This window comes from Protomyctophum parallelum (assembly GCF_964188405.1).
Source record: "Protomyctophum parallelum genome assembly, chromosome: 2".
Lineage (NCBI taxonomy): Eukaryota > Metazoa > Chordata > Actinopteri > Myctophiformes > Myctophidae > Protomyctophum > Protomyctophum parallelum.
The window spans coordinates 35,822,018-35,840,701 of NC_139699.1; the positions used below are offsets into that span (position 1 = coordinate 35,822,018).

Below are 18,684 nucleotides of genomic sequence, written 5' to 3' on the forward strand. Positions count from 1 at the left end.
AGTGGTCTCTCCAACTCTTTAGTGTACACAAAACAAATTCAGTTTGGGATACCAATTTGATCCAGTAGGATATAGTACTCGTACAGGATGCATGATAAACAAGTGATTCAAAGTGATTGGCACACAATTGGAACACTAAGTTGACATGTTAGGGTTATGTCTCCTGATTAGATGAAATGTAATGTATTTCCTTTTTCAAAATAAATGGAGACCTTTAACAAACACTCAATGATTACAGTATTATCAGAATGTCAGCTTTAACTTTTTAATTTTGCTTTTATTTGTTTTAGTTTTTGTATATATTTTACAAAACCACTTACACCCCATTTAAGCTAGGAATTGGATTTTTTAAGTGACGTGTGTGTGTGTGTGTGTCACACACCCTTCCTTCTGGGTCTTGTCTTGCAACAGACACCCTCCTGACCTCCCGGCGATAATATACTGTATGTCACTTTTAAAAAATCAGATAGATAGATGGATACTAGAAACTAGATCGTTTAAAGAGACGTAATTTTTTTTCATCAAACGCCACTTGTGGACAGGGGGTGTGTCTGTGTCCCATCCGGGTATCTGCCTGGAGGAGAGTGGGCAGAGGCGGGAAATGGCGCCTGGTAACAACGGACTGGAGTGTCATTTCACACACTGACTGACGGCCCTGGACGGACAGTGGACAAGCGGCAAGCGCCACACAACCTGCACCACAACACAGAACAACACGACAACAACCGAAGCCGACCTATGTTGTGCTGGCCTTGAATCTTTATTCTCCCATTCGGATATAATACTGCGGATCACTGTCAAGTAAGTGCGTTTTTTTTCTTCATGCAACGGGTCGTCGTCGCGTGCGCGGCGTATAAATGCTTGGCAACGTTATTAAAATCAATATTGTAATATTTATCGCTCGTGCACGCGCCCGTTAACCCGCCCGAAGCTGTTGTTGATCGCAATGACGGCTAGCTTCGGTGTGTTGTCGTATGTAGCGTTAACGGGTTAGCTAGCCTGTTAGCGAAGCTAACCAGCTAGCTTTAGCTAAAAACATCATGGCCTCCTATCTTCTGTGGCGGACCTGGCTAATGCCTGGCTCGCTGGGACGACCGGAAAATAGCAGATGTACAAGCTCATAAAGAGTCGCGTCCGCAACACACCTTGAGCTTGAAGATTGGCTATTTTCTAGTTGCGACACCATCGTACGTTAGTATAAATGCAGTCATTAGCTAGTTGTAGTTATCCAATTTTGCTAGGTAGCGCAACCTGGATATATAAAATAAAAAAACATGCCATTGGTTTAACTCCCTGCCCACGTCGTTAAACATTACTCTTAAGATGCAGCTACTCACATTTCTATTAAAATGCCATGTTCATTGTCATTAATAATAACGCCGTCTACTGGAATTCCACAACTTTACAACTTGGCTAACGCTAGCTGGTTAGCTTAACGGTGGCATCAAATGTTATATAAACGACTACTTTAGATAGATACTGTTTACACTGTCGGGTCTTTATGGTGAGCAAATCCCATTCATGTCATGGTGTTTGGTGTTAACACCCGCTGGCTTGCTGCCGCGGTTGGTGTAACAGAATGATTAGTTGTACCTGACAGCGATGTTTGTGTCGCTTGATTGAACGTTATTATGGCTTTCTGCGTCGTCGCGCGAGCCTTTCGCTAGACATGACGTATTTATTTGCTCGCGTCGACGCGGTTTTTAGTTCAAAATGACGTAATTATTCGAGCGAAATAAGGCGAAAATTAAGCATATAAAATAAGTGTAGCAGCGTTAGCTAGCTGCTGCTGCGATAGCTACTTTTTTATTCGTATTAACCAAAGTATTTAAGGTTACATGTAGCACAGTAGATGAGTGCGTATTGCCAACATAATTGCTAATCTGTTTTGCTGTAATGATGTAAATTTAGCGATTACAAATACGATTGTTTTACGCAATGAATAAGCTTTCAGTAGAGCACGACAGGTTTCCCCTGGTTCACTGACAACCAGTAGAGATGCATCGGCTGCAGTTCTGACTTCATTAAGTGAACTGAACTCCTGTCGAGTAAACAATAACAAACTGATCGTTTTCATACACCGTGGTTTGCCGTCTACACTGTCTGGCATTGATGATTGCGTGGATACGGTGCTAGTAGTGAAATCATGTGAACACTCGACAGGGAATCCAGTACAGGCCTTGTTTCTATCAAAGTGTTGACATGACTAACGTTACATTTGCTAGCTCGCTAGCGTGCATGTTAATGATATTTCCCGCTCACTTGTATTGTGGATGCCTATGAGCAGGTTACTTGTTTGCATTAATATTAAATATTAATGTCGCAGTCACGTCTTGTAATTATGAGGCATTGTCACTTGTCAGTCAGACTTAGATGAGGCATTGTCAGACTTGGATGTATCAGTTGCCTTAGGCTGACTTTCCTAAACCTGAATTTCCTGAAATGTCCTTATAGCCAGTTTAGCTACCTTTCCTACCAAGGCTACTATTCTACTTGACCCCAGCTTAGCTAGACATCTTGAATTGGAATGTGACAATTTCTGAACGTTGTCTTATTTGATATCATGCATACTATGTTTATTATTAGAAATGGTGTACAGATTAATTAATGTATTGTGATTTTCAGAAGTTTCATGGAAACATTTTTCCTGTTAATTGTAGGGCTGTCACGATTACAAATGTAAGTTTACGATGAATTGTCACACAAATAATTACGATTAACCATTTAATTGTGTAATCACAAATTGCACAGGGCAGATATGACAAATAACTTTACTTAAATATACAAATAAATCACTGACACATTTAATATATTCTTTCCAAAAAATATCTACAAGCTTAGAAGTTGAAAAGTGTTTTAAAATGTGACATTTCTCAACATGGGAACGATCTCAAATAATTGCGATTATGTAATAATTGTGACAGGCCTAGTTAATTGTCATCACAGCAAAGCTATATGAATACTTTGGGCATTGAAGTGCTTGTTTCAGACTAGGCTTCATGCCATGGCGCCTGTTACTTTAATACCATTGTCCAACAGACTGTCAAGTTGTTTGTGTGTGTGTGTGTGTGTTAAAGAGAGCATGCATAGCTCTGTACTCAGTTGTTGTTTGCTGCCCCATGTTAAAAAATCACACCAGTGTGAACCAAGTGGTGCAACTCCCATCTATTGGTTCTCTGTATCGTTCCAATTTGTATCATTCCAAATTCTTCTCTGTATCGTTTCAATTTCTTCATGTATCGTTTGCGTCCAGCAGGTGGCAGCCATGTCACATACTTCTCTCGTTCCAATTTCATGCATGCGCACACCTCTCATGCTCAGGGGTACACACACACACACACACACACACACACACACACACACACACACACACACACACACAAACAGGCACACGGACATTGTAAGCTGGATGTAGAATTGGTTTGCACCACTTAAAAAAATGCATCCTGTGGAAATGTAAAGCAGATGTAGGCCTGGCCTAGTATGTGAGGTCTGGATTGAGATGACGCCATAGTGTTTGTGTGGTTTCTGACAGGTCCTGGATATGTCCGAACACATTTCCAGCCAGTTACGTATGCAAAAGGGACTTGGCATGCTTGACAGAAGATTTGCGCTTGCTTTTTTTCTCTCCTTTATTTTCTGCATATGCTCACACAGGAACACAAATGTAATCCCTCATGGTTGGGGGGAACTGGGTGCAGTTTTAAAATCTATCCACTCACTGCCCTGTTTAATATTCCCGTTCTGAACATATGTGTATTGTATACGTATAAAAGTTCAAATTATGACATTGCTTACATACTTTGCACTATTTTGCACCTTACAGATGTATCATTTTTTCAATTCTAACCTGCTGATCCTATGTCTAGGTAGCTTGCAAGTAATTTAGATCCATCACATTTGGCTACTAAAATTAAAACTATTTAATTCTATTCTATTAATCTCTAACCCCTTTTTTGTGAGGACAGAACCCGCTGTATTTTGGCCTGCTCCATTTTAGCATCTACCAACTAGTAGTCACAGTGCTTGTTGTGCAACAACTATGGAAGTTGGGAAGTCAGGCCAACACAGTCAACATTACAAATATTTATATTGAAAGCCATGTACATTTTTGAAAATTGTATCGTAGAAAATCATAATCACATTCGTCAATTTTTGAGCTGTGCACACCGCTCCTTTAAATATCTGTGTCCCTGTGTCTGTCTGTGCCTATGTATGTCTGTTTAGACTAGGACCGATTGACCCCTTATGACCTATTGACCCCTGCAGATGCTGGGCCATTCACACTTAAGCACTCACACATTGACCACTGCAGCACAGCACACACACACACACACACACACAGTAACTATAACAAAAGTATAGTTGTACCGCTCAGTTCGCACAGATGCGATTTTAATTTAGATGCATCTTATGTCCATAATTGTATTATTTTCAGGGGCTATACTAAATAAATATATTGTTACTATTGGAAGTTGGAAGTAATAGTACATACTAGATAACATACTGTGACGTGTAGAGTTAGGATGTTGTGTGGATTTGAAGCATAGAGACAGAACTACAGCCAGCTGTGGCTTCCATGGGCTGCTGTGATGAAAGTGAAATGGGATCCTGAATACAACCAGATGGTATTCTGGCAGCATTTTCGTGCACTAGTATTTATCCACTGCCACAACACACACACTATATATATGTTCCATGACTTGTTGGTTCTTACATGCATGTCCTTTGTGTTCTCCCTTGCGCTTAGTCTTCACCCAACCCTGTCTTTTCTATTGTCTTCAATAGCCTTACATGTGACTGCTAAAACAATGAGGCTGAGAATGCGTAAGGCGTCTCAGCAACCAAACCCTACCCTGGCAGCCCGCCCATCCCGGACCAAGCGGAGGCATTCAGATGTAGAAGAGGACAGCCCTAGTAGTGGTGGGAGGGGCTTACTGTCCACCATCAAGAAGTTCATCAGAGGGAATGCTGTCAAGGTATTGTGAACACGTCAAATTATAGTTTTAATTGTTTTTAAAAGGAATTCATTTAAAATTGTGATTTGTATTGTATGATGTGAAAGGTGTATAGGTGCCCCAGAACAACTCATTCCAGTACTTACATTTTCTCAACTTTCTTTGTATATTACTAGTTTAATATTCATTTATGTATTAAGCTTCCCTTTGCTCCGATACCTCTCTTCTTAAAACTTTATTTAGCCTCATGTTCCTCAGATCTCGGATGTAAATCCAGGGTTTGTCAGAGCCCAGTATCGTGTTTCCCTAGTAATGTCTGGTGGAATGCTGCAGCTTGTCTGAGAACTCAGGCATAGTTCTAATTTTAGCCACTGGCTCACAGAGTGGGTGTACAGGGACAGGAGGTGGTAACGAGTGGAAAACTCTCACTCAGCTGAAAGAAGATTTCCTTCTCATAGAAACGGATTTAAATCACTGGATATTGTTACAGGATACAACAGGCAAATACGGAAGTTCTACAACACAGCTAGTAGTCATCAGCACATTGACCCCATCTAGAGCTGTCATGATTACAAATTTTAGTTGATGATTCTTTTGTCACAAATAATCGCGAATGATTAAAAATGTCACGATGCGAACGATGGAAAATATGAATACAATTTGAAACTTCACCACATTTCAACCTATCTTTATATAATTGGTTCTCACTAATGTTCATTATAAAATACCACAATTGTTTTCCTACCCATCTTCCAGTGACACTTGGAATGGGAAATAGAGAAATGTTTTCTTTTTTTTTGTATATAAAATTGTAATGCTACTGACGTTTGTGCGCAACACTCATGAAAACAAAGTATTGCATTGTGGTTTTGAGCTGACAGGCCCTTTTTTGTCAATCAATCAAGTCACCTTAATTCAAGTGGCAGGGGCATGTCATGTGGTTTACAATTTAGGCATTTAGCAGACGCTCTTAATACAGAGTGACTTCCTGTAAGTAAGAACAAAAACATGGTAATACATCAAATACATATAGTATACAATAGTCATCATGAATCATACGTAAACTAAGATCCTAACAGTGGAATATCTATATAATGAAACTATCAGACTTGTAAGACATGGGGTTGCCATACCTTTGGTTGTTTTGAAGGCCAGCATCAGAGTTTGGTATTCTGTGCGGGCAGCGACCGGGAGCCAATTGAAGGAGGGGGGAGACATGTGAGAATTCGTAGGCGTCTCTACTCTACCACGTTAATGCACATGAACCATGCAGCCGTAGCCTACTGTGGCTCGCCAACACAAAAATGAATTACTCACTTAATGCCGCAGAGGTCCCATGTTCCAATCATATGTGGACATTATTTAAGTGACAGATGCATTGTTTACATTAGTGATGGGAGATTAATCGGCAAACGCATCGGTATCAGCTGATTCTAGTTGTTTTTAGATTAATCGGCATCAGTTTGATTAATCAATCAGACCAATTAATTAATCGGGCTGTCTTTACAGATAAACAAGCCCAAAGTAACAGCTTGAACAGATCTACAAGCTCACAATATTAAATATAAAAGGTATTTAAGTTAAATCCGACTAGCCTAAGCCTACAGCGCAAGATACCCTGTTACATGAATTTTTCAGAATGAGAATGATAATACAGAATGAGATCATATCGACATCGGTAATATCGGTTATCGGCCATAACGGCAATTCATTATATCTATCGGACAAAATGTCTCATCGGCACATCCCTAGTTTTCATAACGTAAATATATTCACCTTGGCAAAAAGCCTATGTTTAATCCACGGAGGTTCTTGTTTACTTTCAACAACTGTCATGGCAGCTTGGATACAACCGAAACACTTCAAATGATTGTAATGATTAGTTTTATTTCTAAGTCCGTCTACAAGATGTAGATAGGCGTTTGTAGTATGTGCCTGGCTGTAATGCAGCGGAATGTTGTCACAGGATTCTCAGGAAGTAAATTCCTGTCCCAGCGGCCCCAACCATAGATATAAAAAATGAGATGCTTCATTGGCCGCTGCAGTTCATTGGAGCGATGTGTCAACAAAGGCAGAAGTCAAGCGGAAGTGCAGAAGGCACGCTGCGTCGCTGCCACTCAAGTGACTACTGGCCAATCACAGCACGTCTTTTCCGGGACTTAATCAATTCAACCCAAGGGAGCTTTATTGGCATGGGAAAACAAACGTTTACATTGTCCATTTGATTGGCCTACCGAATGTCCACTTCCGTGACACACACTGAAGCCTGGCAAGATGCCCCGCAGCAAGCATTTTGACGAAGCTTGCGCACCAGTTATGTGCATCCCTGTTTATAAATCAGGATACATAGGACAGCCAATCTCATGTAAGGTTGGGCGATGGGACGAATTATATATCGTCAATCGTGTATTGGATCAGTCCATCGCCGAATATTTTTGTTAGGTGATTTTCTCCGTGATTTTATTTTTCATTTTGCTAAATAATACTCAACCTTATCGAAAATTCTACTCTTCAAATGTAGCCCAATTAACCTGTACAGCAAAATAAAGTGTGAGCTAAATGCGAATCAATTTGGGCCAGCAAACTAGTAGCAGCCATAGAGTAATAAAAGGATAGAGACCGGAGCGCTAGCCCCCCCAAGCTATTCATTTCAATAGAAGTAGCTCAGTGTCGTTTTGAAGCACCCGGAAGACTGCCGGAAGTACAATTATAACTCAATGGCTCGAGCGAGCGGAAGTTTAGCCTAGCCTAGCCCGGACCTCAAATTTGAGGTCCGGGCGTGACGCACATGACGTCATGAACGCCCGTCCACCTCCATGAAAGTGCTGCAGTTCCACATTTCGCCAGTAGGTAGTGGCAGCTTCAACGTTGGATAGCCTTACTGGGGGCTTGGTAACAGCCGCCGGTGGAAACCCCCTCCTCCTCGGCTTGTAATGGTATGCCCCATTGCCCAAGCAGCAGCATTGGGGTCCTGGGAGGAGAAGTTACTGTAGGCTACATGTTGCAATGTTTACGTCTGTCACTCCAGTCCAGACCCAGTTAAATAATATACAGTCACACCAGAATGCACACTGCTGTCTCGTGTCTCATCACCATCTCAGAGTTGCTCCCTCTCTCCTCATTCAAAACCTTACTCACCCACCTCTTCAGAATAGCTTTCCCCTGCTGAGGTCTGGTTAAGATGTCCCCCCTTCCCTCATTTATCCTTTTATCTTTTTAACCTTGCACTGATTTTTCTGAATAAAGTCTGTTCCTAGTGTTATGTAAAGCGCTTTGGGTATTTAGAAAAGCGCTATATAAATTTGAGCTATTATCACAACTGACGTGCTTCAATGCACGACCTGTGAAGAAATGTAAAAGAATATAGAAATGGAATAGGCGAGGAGTGACAAAGCGTTGGCATTGCAACAAGCTAAGCTAACAACAACACCAGCCAACCATGGTTGTGATGTTAACTTAGCTTGCTGCTTAGCTTGCTGCTTGTCTGATTCAACTTCACTTCATCTCTGCCTTATTTATCGACCCGGGACCCACTGAGCTGTTCTCATATTGATTTTATAACGAATATATCGTCCATCGACGATTAAGGGGCAGGCGATGGACGATAGCAAAAAATATATCGGCCAAAACACACACACACACACACACACACACACACACACACACACACACACACACAGTGTATAGCCGATGTATAAGATATTAAATGTTAGATATCAGTTCAGCTCTAAATGGGTAGCAAGTCAACTGCAGTATACATCCATCTTACTATGATTGAAGAAATTAATCTATACTGTTAGATTTGGTTCTGGAGAATATTGATGGCAGACGGTTATGGTATGTTTTATCACAGTTATTTCATTAGGGTTGAGAATTACTCCACTTAATTTCTATTAGTATTTTAGTTGATTAACCACAGTCGATGCTCAGTTACAGGATAGAGTACCTATGTCTTGACCTTTTCGTCAACATGTCCCATGATGTCTTGTTTACTTTAGGTGCAACAGGAGAACCCTGCCAAGAGGACGCGGCTCCACTGTGACGTGGATAACAACTTGATCAGCTCTGCACCCTGCAGTACCGACACCGCCCGTAAGACTATCACCAGGGTTGGCAGGAGGGGCTCCATCAATGGACGTAAGTGGCCCTTGATTTCGAAACAAGATACGTTATTGGCTGCTATTCTTTTAATGTAACCCCATTAACTCTTTCTTGTAGAGGCAACAAACCATGACAGGAGTAAGGAAAAGCCCAACGGACGCCTGGAGGAGACAACGGCTGTTGATGTTCCCACCAGCCCTCCCAGGACCACCCTTCTGGGGACAATATTCTCCCCCGTCTTCAACTTTTTCTCACCAGCTAAAAATGGTAAACAATGTCAACTCTGTTTCTTAAAAAGTATTACAATGTATGAAATTGTTTGCTTTTACCTTATACCATTCGAGAAGAAAAGGGTCCCGCACACATAGAGCAGCAGTTTTATTCAGATGACAACGATTTATGCTTGTGTCGCACCGAAAATGTATGCTTGTGTCGCACCGAAAATTATCATCTGAAAAAATGTATCTGTGCACGGCTCGCTCTGGTGTGCAGAAAGAGAGAGGGGGCAGACACTCTAGTGAGGAGATTAATCCTGCAAGCAAATTCATGTTGATGTTGTGCAGGAATGTCCCGCATTCAAAGTACTGAATTTGTTCATAACGTGGCAGAATGAACTTGTGTGCGTCCCGTGGATGCTGTGGTGATTGGTTTGTGTCCTTTATTAAAACTGTGTGCCAGTGATGCAGGGCTAGTTACATCACTTAATGACTTACTTGATGTTATACCCCAGTTGGCCACATTACTATGCTGATTCAGCTCATAGCTTGCCATTCAGTTATAGCTTGACAACAAAGTATCACATTGAGGCGCCTGTTGCTTCTAGGTAACTTTCTTTATGACCCTTTCCCCACCAGCCTCTTCTGGCTCTGACTCCCCAGACCAGTCGTTGGAAGCTGAGGAAATAGTCAAGCAGCTGGACATGGAGCAGGTAGGGGAGACACCCACCAGCACAGCCATACCTGCACAGGAATTGATTAGCAGCGCCACCCCCACCAACCTCTACTCTAGCGTGGCCCAGGTCCCACAGCTGCGAGCTCTACACATCCCTGAGGTTCCACCTGCAGTAGAGGAAGGAGCGCTAGAACCACATGCTGACCTCCCACCCCTCACAGGTAGGTTAACGGCACCATTGTCAGAGAAGGAATTTGTGCATTAACGGCAAAGTATTTCTCACACTGTTCATCCCTCTCTCCATTTTCCTCCTTCGACTTTCAGCCCCAGGCTCTAGTCCTGAGACGGCCTATGTGGAAGTTCCTCCAAACACGGTGCCAGCAGAGGTCACCTATGAGGAGGACTGGGAGGTCTTTGACCCGTGAGTACAAAGTGCACCCCCACTTGCATTGGAGCTAACAAACTGGAAAATGGATGTCCTTTGCTTATGTGCTCATCAACAGTCCATGTTCCATGTGATTTTGATTTACTGTATAAGTATATTTATTTGAATGCTCAATTTCATATTATATAACGTATGTCCGTCTGCAAGAGTGTGGTGAAATGTATTTATTTACTAATTTTAATAATTACGTGATTATATTTTCAATAAATGTGTTTTTGACTTATAGGTATTTTTTCATCAAGCACGTCCCTCCACTGACAGAGGAGCAGCTTACCCGTAAGCCTGCCTTGCCACTGAAGACGCGTAGCACGCCTGAATTCTCTCTGGTTCTAGACCTGGTCAGTGCATACGCATACACACAAGCCTCACACAAAATTATTTTATTTAGCAAGAAATTGTTCTTGAAAATCTTATTTTTGCTCTACCATATTTATTTACTACTTCCCATTTACCAGGATGAGACATTGGTCCATTGCAGTTTAAATGAGCTGGAGGATGCAGCACTTACCTTCCCCGTCCTTTTTCAGGATGTCATTTACCAGGTAAATTCATTTGTTCATTGTTCACCCCTCGTTGTTGTCTTTCGTGTAACCACTAGGGGGACCTGCATGAACATGTTTTAACCTGAGTTTTGATAAGAGTCATGTGACAAGGGTCCTTGGGGCAGCTTGAAAAATGGCAGTGTCGTATCCTATCTAAATTGTGTTTGTACTGTTCATTGAACAAGATATGACAGACATCATTGTACTTGTCTGTTGTCTCCTACAGGTTTATGTGCGATTGAGGCCGTTCTTCAGAGAGTTCTTGGAGCGTATGTCTCAGATCTACGAGGTAAACATCAGTTGACTATTATAGCCCTTAAATTATGATTGTGTTCCTCATTCAGAGATTTATTAGTATTACGTTTTCTGTCTACTAGATCATCCTCTTCACAGCCTCAAAAAAGGTGTATGCAGACAAACTCCTCAACATCTTAGACCCTAAGAAACAGCTAGTAAGGTAAGGTCCATCCTTAATTGTCTCCACCTGGCCGTGTGTGTGTGTGTGTGTGTGTGTGTGTGTGTGTGTGTGTGAAAATGTGGCGTGAATATATATATATATATATATATATATATATATTCTTTCAGAGCGTTTTTAACTCAAATCTTTGCTTCTGGGGTCCTTGAGATTAATTATTTATTAATTATTATTAAAACATTTTGTAGAATCTGGTCTCAGGTCTAAATGGGTTAAAGGAGAATTCCATGCTAGAAGGCTTTCTTACCTTTATTTGTAGTTGTTACGTCCCCAACAAAGAGGTGCAAAAGTGCATTATTGGCTATTTCCCCTACCATAAGCCCTCAATGAATTGAATTGAATGGGGCATTGGTTGGTTGTGCTAATTCGCTTATCGCTTATTCGCTCTCTTCATAATGTAAATAGTATCCCAAGCGGCACACTTTACTACTTATTTAGATGGAAAGAAGCGAATTAGCACATAAACCCAACCCCCGTAGAGGGCTTATATTAGGGGAAATAGCCAATAATGCACTTTTGCACAAAATAACACCTGGACCTCTTTGGTGGGGACGTAACAACTACAAATAAAGGTAAGAAAGCATTCTCCTTTAACCCGGTCGATGCCAAATTTTGCGCACACACTCCCTGGATGCCAACATGAACCTCTGCCCCAAATTAAAAAAAACGGCCGCCTGTTATAGCGCCACCAGGAGAACAAAAAGCCTGAAATCATGAACGCAGCGTGAAATGTATGTGAAATCTTTCACAGACGTTCCTACTAGGTTGAGGAATATATCCCACCCTTTTCACATTGGCCTGTTTTAGCACCACCAGCAGGTGGATTTTTGCAAAATGCATTTTTGCAACAAAATGCCTCAAATCATCCAATTGCCATCCAAGGCATAAGAAGAAATGGCACCCTTTTCACATTGGTCTATTATAGCGCCACCAGGAGGCCACAACCTGACCTGCCCTGGTCAGGTTGTGGTCAAGACTTGTGCCCCGAGGGATACTTTATCTAGTTTAGTCACATTTAGAAAGAGGGGGGCTGGGGCTGTATTAACTCTTTTATTGACATCCCAACCAATATCGATTCCTGCCGTTGACATAAATCTTTCTACTGTGAAGTAGTGTTCCAAGTCGCTAGACAACACTTGGCTTGGTGTATATTACTGTAGCAAGATAACTGCTGTAAAGATCAGCAGCGTTTTTCTCTGAATTGAGGCTCAGATTGAGGTGAACAGAATGTCGATGTTAGGAGCTCATTAAAAAATGTAATTAAAAAACAAATTGCTATGTCGCGGTTATTGTATTAACGCTTCTGATAAAAGTGAAAGTATCAATCAGCAGATTAGTGATGGCCGATCTTGACTTCTGGTCAATTTTTGGCTTAATTTCGTGGTTTTCAAATTAAAAGACACCTTTTCTACGATCGGTGATGAGGGACATTCGACTGAATCGCTCGAGGCAGCCAAAGTGTTACACCGGGGCTCCACCGGGCACGTCAGCGTCGCGTCTCCGTCACCGTCAGGGAATGTTCCCTTTTTAATCAATGAAGGGTGGCTCCACTGCCCGCGTTGCGTGCCTGCATTAAAATTGCCCCGGTTCGTTTTTTGACGCACGCGACGGAGACGCAACGCGTCCGGTGGAGCCCCCGTGTTTTAAGAGAAGAAAAGGGAAATACCTAAAAGCAGGAACCTTTCAAGTGCTGACAGCCATCTGCCGTTAAGGTGTCAATTTTGTGGTTTTGATTAATTATTGATTGTCCAGACCCGGTCATTGATTGATTTTTTCCCCCCCTTCTATGTCCAACTGTAACTGTAGACACAGGTTATTCCGTGAGCATTGTGTCTGCGTCCAAGGAAATTACATCAAGGACCTCAACATCTTAGGCAGAGACCTCTCCAAGACCATCATCATTGATAATTCACCACAAGCCTTTGCATATCAGGTGAACATTATATTACCGACAACAATTGATGTTGGAAAGTATTCTGGTCACTAGAGGGACGATACTGTAGTTGACTCCAGATTTAGATGTTATGCAATTAAAAAGTAAAGTGCATTTTTAAGTATTTTCTTTGAGTTTATGAATTGATTAAATTCTTAATTCAATACTCTTGTTAGTTTTCAGACTTTTCAGACATTTAAATCAAGTAGATGCAGAAACACTTGCTTCACATTGCAGCTCACTGTTTTGTGACCCAACAGCTTTCCAATGGGATACCTATAGAGAGCTGGTTCATGGACAAGAATGACAATGAGCTGCTGAAGCTGGTTCCTTTCTTGGAGAAGTTGGTTGAGATGGTAAGATATACTCACTAGAATATTTAGCTTTTTCACCAGGCACATCTCAGCAGTCACTTTGATATAATAACCACACGGTAACTGCATTTCATTATATATATTTTGATGTCAAGATGTCTAATATATGCTTCTTTCTCTCCGACTTGATTTTTCAGAATGAGGATGTGCGCCCCCATGTTCGAGAGCGATTCCGGCTGCATGATCTGTTGCCCCCTGATTGATCTGTGTCACAGACTGACAGGACAACAGGGAAAAAAATAGACTGAAAACAACGGACGTTTTTAGGATAAACAACAACTTGGATTACAAACTGTAACATTGCCATTACTGTTGAAATTTTAGCCTTTTTTCGTATCTTTTTTTCCAGCCCCACATTGCTTTAAAGCGAAACATATAAAAGTTTTTTGAAGCAAGATCTGGGTACAATTTTCTAAACATCCACGTGTAGGTGAAATCACATTTAACTGAAGACAAACCCAGGTAGATTCCTGTTTTTGACTGACTCTGGAGCTGGCTTCTGTCTCCATGCTAACAATGATAAGAGGTCACGGTGCTTTCTGAAAGGAATTGAACATGTCACCCGGAAAAGAGGATCTCCAATCATACCCAGTCCCAAATTGTATCCAACCCCTGGTGCTCACTTTGTTGAGATTATCTGATAATGACACTCTTTGGCTACAGACCAATTTCAATAGGAATGACAGGCTTGTCGAAGGAATTGTGTGTCTGTGTATGTACTATGTGTGTTAAAGAAAACTAAAAAGAAAACGAACAAAAAAAACCTACATGGATTTTTCCATCCCAGACGTATTGTCAAACTTTTAACCTGTAGCCTTTGAAATCTCATTATGCATTCCTCTGTAGCGGAATTGAGTTGTTGAGTTCTCTTTCTGATGATACTGGTTCCATTTTGTTTTTACACCCATACTTTAAAAGTTATTACCCCCTATAAGAATATGTAGTTCAAAACGGTTCAACTCAGCTTATCGAAGGCCTTTGGCTCAGTAGTAAAATATTTTGGGGAGGGGGATTTAATGGGGATTTTCCACTGCATATTAGTCAAATTAAATTGTGTGAATCCAGAACTTACCATATTGTTCTTTTTCATACAAGGCTTCACTGTGGACAAAATATGGCCTCTTAAAGGTGAAATTGGAAATCTTATCGGTAATTTGACATTTTAGAGGTTAGAGGGCATTCTTTTCTCTTTTAAAAAAGTGGTTATGTGTCAAAGTTAATCGTGTTTTTCTATATTGGTTTTTGATTTATTTTGTTGGTAGTCAGTATTGTCTTTACTCCTAATCAAGTATTCTGGCTAAACTCTGTTTTGTGTCATTTGATGGCTATGTTGGTAGCATTGTAGTATAACTATTGTAGCACATCTCTGCCAGTGTGTCACAAAGTCTACCCAGGGTAGAAATCTATGGCTAGACCTTTACCAGCCATATCTGGCACCAGCAACATACTGTCGAAACAGTCAGCCTCACTACTGTGGTGTACAGCCTGACAGCCCTCTACTTGTCTCAATGGTTTTGTGTTTTATCAATATTTTATTACTCTACGTACTTTTTAAGCCTTTTTTTTTTATTGCAGTTGAAAGTATTGCATTTGAGAATGGTAACTAGGCTATACGAATGTGTCTGTCCTATTTCAGTTGTGGATACATGCCAAATTAGCATTTTTCTTCTCTGTTGTTTCAAATTCAATGGTGGAGAGAAACCGTAGACAAGGAGAATTAATTTGGTATTGTATCCATGCAAGCCCAGTACTTGGAGGTCTAAAGCCCTAATCACACCAAAGGGTCGAGACTGTTTTAGCGTTGTCCCTGCGGTGTGATATGTCCTGTTGCGCGTCGTCCCTAGTGATTCAACGTATGGAATTCAATGGCCCAAACCACACCAAGGGTCGAGACGGTTCTTTTCTCTGACATTGGCCTAACCCAACTCAAGGTAGTTGATACAAAAATATTCAGACATCAAATTTGTGTACATCATGGAGAACTACTTAAATTCATGTGAGCCATTTGCTGTTTAGATTGTTATAATGGTTGAAATGTATTCATTCTGGGCTAGTTAGTTTTTGATCATATTGCATTTGAAGTTGTAGCAAACGTGAGTGTTCGGGCTTGCTTGGGCTGCCTGCACGGTGCCATACAATTCCTCCGAATTCTCGCTGTGGCATTTCTTATGATCCACCCCAGTGTTTAGGTAGTAAGCGACAATCAGGCCTCAAAGCTCAGCGGAAGCTGAAATCTAGAGATAATCTTGATTATTTTAGTTTAACAATGTACAGTATATGTTGCAGTTGTACTGTGAGTTCTGTGAGTCTGACTCCATGTAGTTGTGCCCCATGAACAAAGACTAAATCCAGTTGTGCCCTGTCCGAAATCCCTGCTACACCCATGTTGGTTGTCCACTTGTTTTTCTGAAGATCCTCGAAAGTCAGAATTGATTTGTATGCAGGTTAAACTGTTACAGGGCACAATGTTGTTCATTCAAACTCAATGTTATGAGTAGACATGTCCAGACTATGAATGTAAATTAAACATGGGGTAAAGTCTTAAGAATCCTTCATTTCCTTGCATCTTTTTCTCCTCCCTGCCTAATTAAAAAAAAAAAAAAAGGAAGATCAGAGCTTCCATCTGTGAAATCTACTCGATAGTTTTGATGAGGAGACAAGGAAAGTGTGCATGGAAGAGGAAACATGTCTTGAGATTACACCATGGTAGCTTACCCCTAAAGCCCCCCCACCCCAAATATCCCATCCCACCTGCCGCACCATCCAAGTACAGTATGCAAGCCTCGCTGGCACAGTGCTGTGTGTGTGTGTTCTGGCATATGCAGTCCATGTGTGGTTATGTCCTCAGTTGGCTTAATGCTCCATGTGATTGTGAAACATCAGTTGAAGGCTTGGGTGGGAGGTATTTGATATTTTTATCCAGCTCATTTTTATGTGCATTACCATTTTTATTGTACAATACGTGTTGTACAATACATGCAGCTTCATGTTTAAAAAATCCTTAAAGTAAGGAAAATCTTTTGTATTTTTTATTTCAAAAAGGCATGTCATATCTACTTTTTAAATGTATTAATGAAGATTTAACTTTACATCAGATGGAGTGTTTTTTTCTTACAAAAATCTGTATGTATGTATGTTTAGTTTAGCGCAACGTCACTGAACTGTTAAATTTAGCATGTAGAATACAGCTTGCTTCGTGGGAAAGTCCTGAATTAAATTTTAATCCATGGCACCTTTTCTGCAGAAAAGAGCAATTGTGTTAATTTTTTTCAATATCCGTTAAAGCCATTTTACTTGCAAAACTTGCTGTTTGTGCTGAAGATGTATTTAAAATTGCTTTAAGACATTGTTGTTGGCAAACAGGCTATACTATTGTAAAGTGTACATACAGTTACAATGAATTTCTGAAACAAAGTTTTAAAGTTAAAAACCCTCTTGCATGCTCTTTGTTTTCATTTCATTCTTGACTGAGACTGAACTATACATTTGATGGCTGGGTATTAATGTTCCATAATGTATGACATAAAAAGATACTAATACATTATAATATGGTACGTCAAATTTAGTTATTTTAAAAACTGACATTGAAAGTGTTTCAGGGAAGGGTTAAATACACATACTGTGTTTCGAAGACATTTTCATGTTGACGGTCCCCAAATGAATGGGCCAGTGATCCCAAGATCTGTTTTGATAAAATGTTTAAAAGATATTCAAATTTGTTTTAGCATAAAAAAATCAGACCCGTCTGAAGTGAGTGGTACTGTACTGTACTGTACTGTACTATACTGTACTGAACTGAACTTAACTGAACTGTACAAGCCCTCCTCCCTGGCCTGTGTGTGTCTGTGTTATTTTCCTGCTCGGACAGCCAGGGACACAGGGGGGGACAGACACAGGGACACAGCCACACACATAGCTGTCTATGGTTGCACCACTCAAAAAAACAAAACAAAAAAGTGTACAAGCTCACACCACGCAATGCGTTATGAGCTTTGTGAGATCTGCTATTTTCAAATAGCCAATGTAGTAATACGTTAAACTTATTTTTCATAGGCCTGCTTGGCCCATAGACTTGGCCCTACTATATTCCCTTCGAAGGACCCCACTTTGAGAACCCCTGGTAGGCTAGGCTATATGCATCCAGTTAAAATTGCACCTCTTCTTGTCAGATGTCTGTCTGGTCCTTGGCCCAGTCTGTCTCAAGAGAGGCTCTCCAATTGGAGACAGGACAGGACTCGGGTTTCTGGCGGAGGGCTTTGGAAGGAGTTAATCAACAAGGCCAATTAATATTTCAGCACTAGGGCTGTGCTTGTTTGCGAAATCCGTTCTGCATTTCACAGCCCTCGTTTCGCACCTACTTTTTTGCCGCTTGCCTTAATTGCGCTACTTTAGACTAGGTATAGCGTTGCAGGACAGACACAGGAGTTGAACTGGTGACGCATACATGTATACGTAGCAGATCATTGGAGCATGTGAACGGAATTACTCTAGAGTTGGCAAAGAGGAAAGGGAGTAGGATACATTGTATTATGGACGGTGGACAATGATGGGAGGTTGGACAGGTGCTCTATGCGATACATTGCAGTACTATACCTAGCCTGGGTCTGTGCTCTTGACCAAAATGAAATTCTGTAATGATAATATGGTTCCCCTGTCAGTAATCTTTGCTTTTTCTAAATCAGTCGGATAAAGCCAGGGATCCTTACTTGGACTTTTTAAGTAGGCTTGCCTGCTTTTGCTACAAGAAAATGTGGCCAACACCAGCATTCTTCACGGCGTGCATCTTCTTTGGTAAGTGATATTAAAGTAGAACGGCGTGAAAAAAGTATAGGCCTACCGTATTTATCAAACCATTTCTTTGGTTAAAGATAAAAGTCTATGGGCGCGTTCGGAAATAGCGCACTGAGCCCACTGTGCAATGCAAACTATAATAGGCGAGTGTGCTCCGGTGTGGTATTTCCGAAC

General features: G+C 41.1%; 1 protein-coding gene across 2 annotated transcripts; it reads left to right on the top strand.

Moving 5' to 3' along the window:
• The first annotated feature begins 580 nt into the window (after positions 1-580).
• Positions 581-17,239, top strand: ctdspl2b (CTD (carboxy-terminal domain, RNA polymerase II, polypeptide A) small phosphatase like 2b). 2 transcript variants are annotated; one of them, XM_083759798.1, is made up of 13 exons: positions 581-801; positions 4,789-4,979; positions 8,957-9,095; positions 9,177-9,326; positions 9,914-10,171; positions 10,275-10,371; positions 10,622-10,733; positions 10,851-10,937; positions 11,164-11,226; positions 11,315-11,394; positions 13,219-13,345; positions 13,606-13,701; positions 13,857-17,238. In XM_083759798.1, the coding sequence occupies exons 2-13, from the start codon at positions 4,812-4,814 to the stop codon at positions 13,920-13,922; spliced, it is 1,443 nt and encodes a 480-aa protein (XP_083615924.1). In that variant the 5' UTR covers positions 581-801; positions 4,789-4,811; the 3' UTR covers positions 13,923-17,238. The 2 variants fall into 2 exon arrangements, with proteins under 2 accessions (XP_083615924.1, XP_083615923.1); XM_083759797.1 differs by having other exon boundaries at positions 10,622-10,937; positions 13,857-17,239.
• Positions 17,240-18,684: the final 1,445 nt, after the last annotated feature.

What these genes read in the sequence shown, in the direction of transcription:
- ctdspl2b (XM_083759797.1), top strand. Translation starts at nt 4,812, where the DNA reads ATGAGGCTGAGAATGCGTAAGGCGTCTCAGCAACCAAACCCTACCCTG. An exon ending in GACTGGGAGGTCTTTGACCC is followed by an intron (nt 10,372 to 10,621) that starts GTGAGTACAAAG and finishes TTTGACTTATAG; the next exon opens with GTATTTTTTCATCAAGCACG. An exon ending in TGGAGAAGTTGGTTGAGATG is followed by an intron (nt 13,702 to 13,856) that starts GTAAGATATACT and finishes TTGATTTTTCAG; the next exon opens with AATGAGGATGTGCGCCCCCA.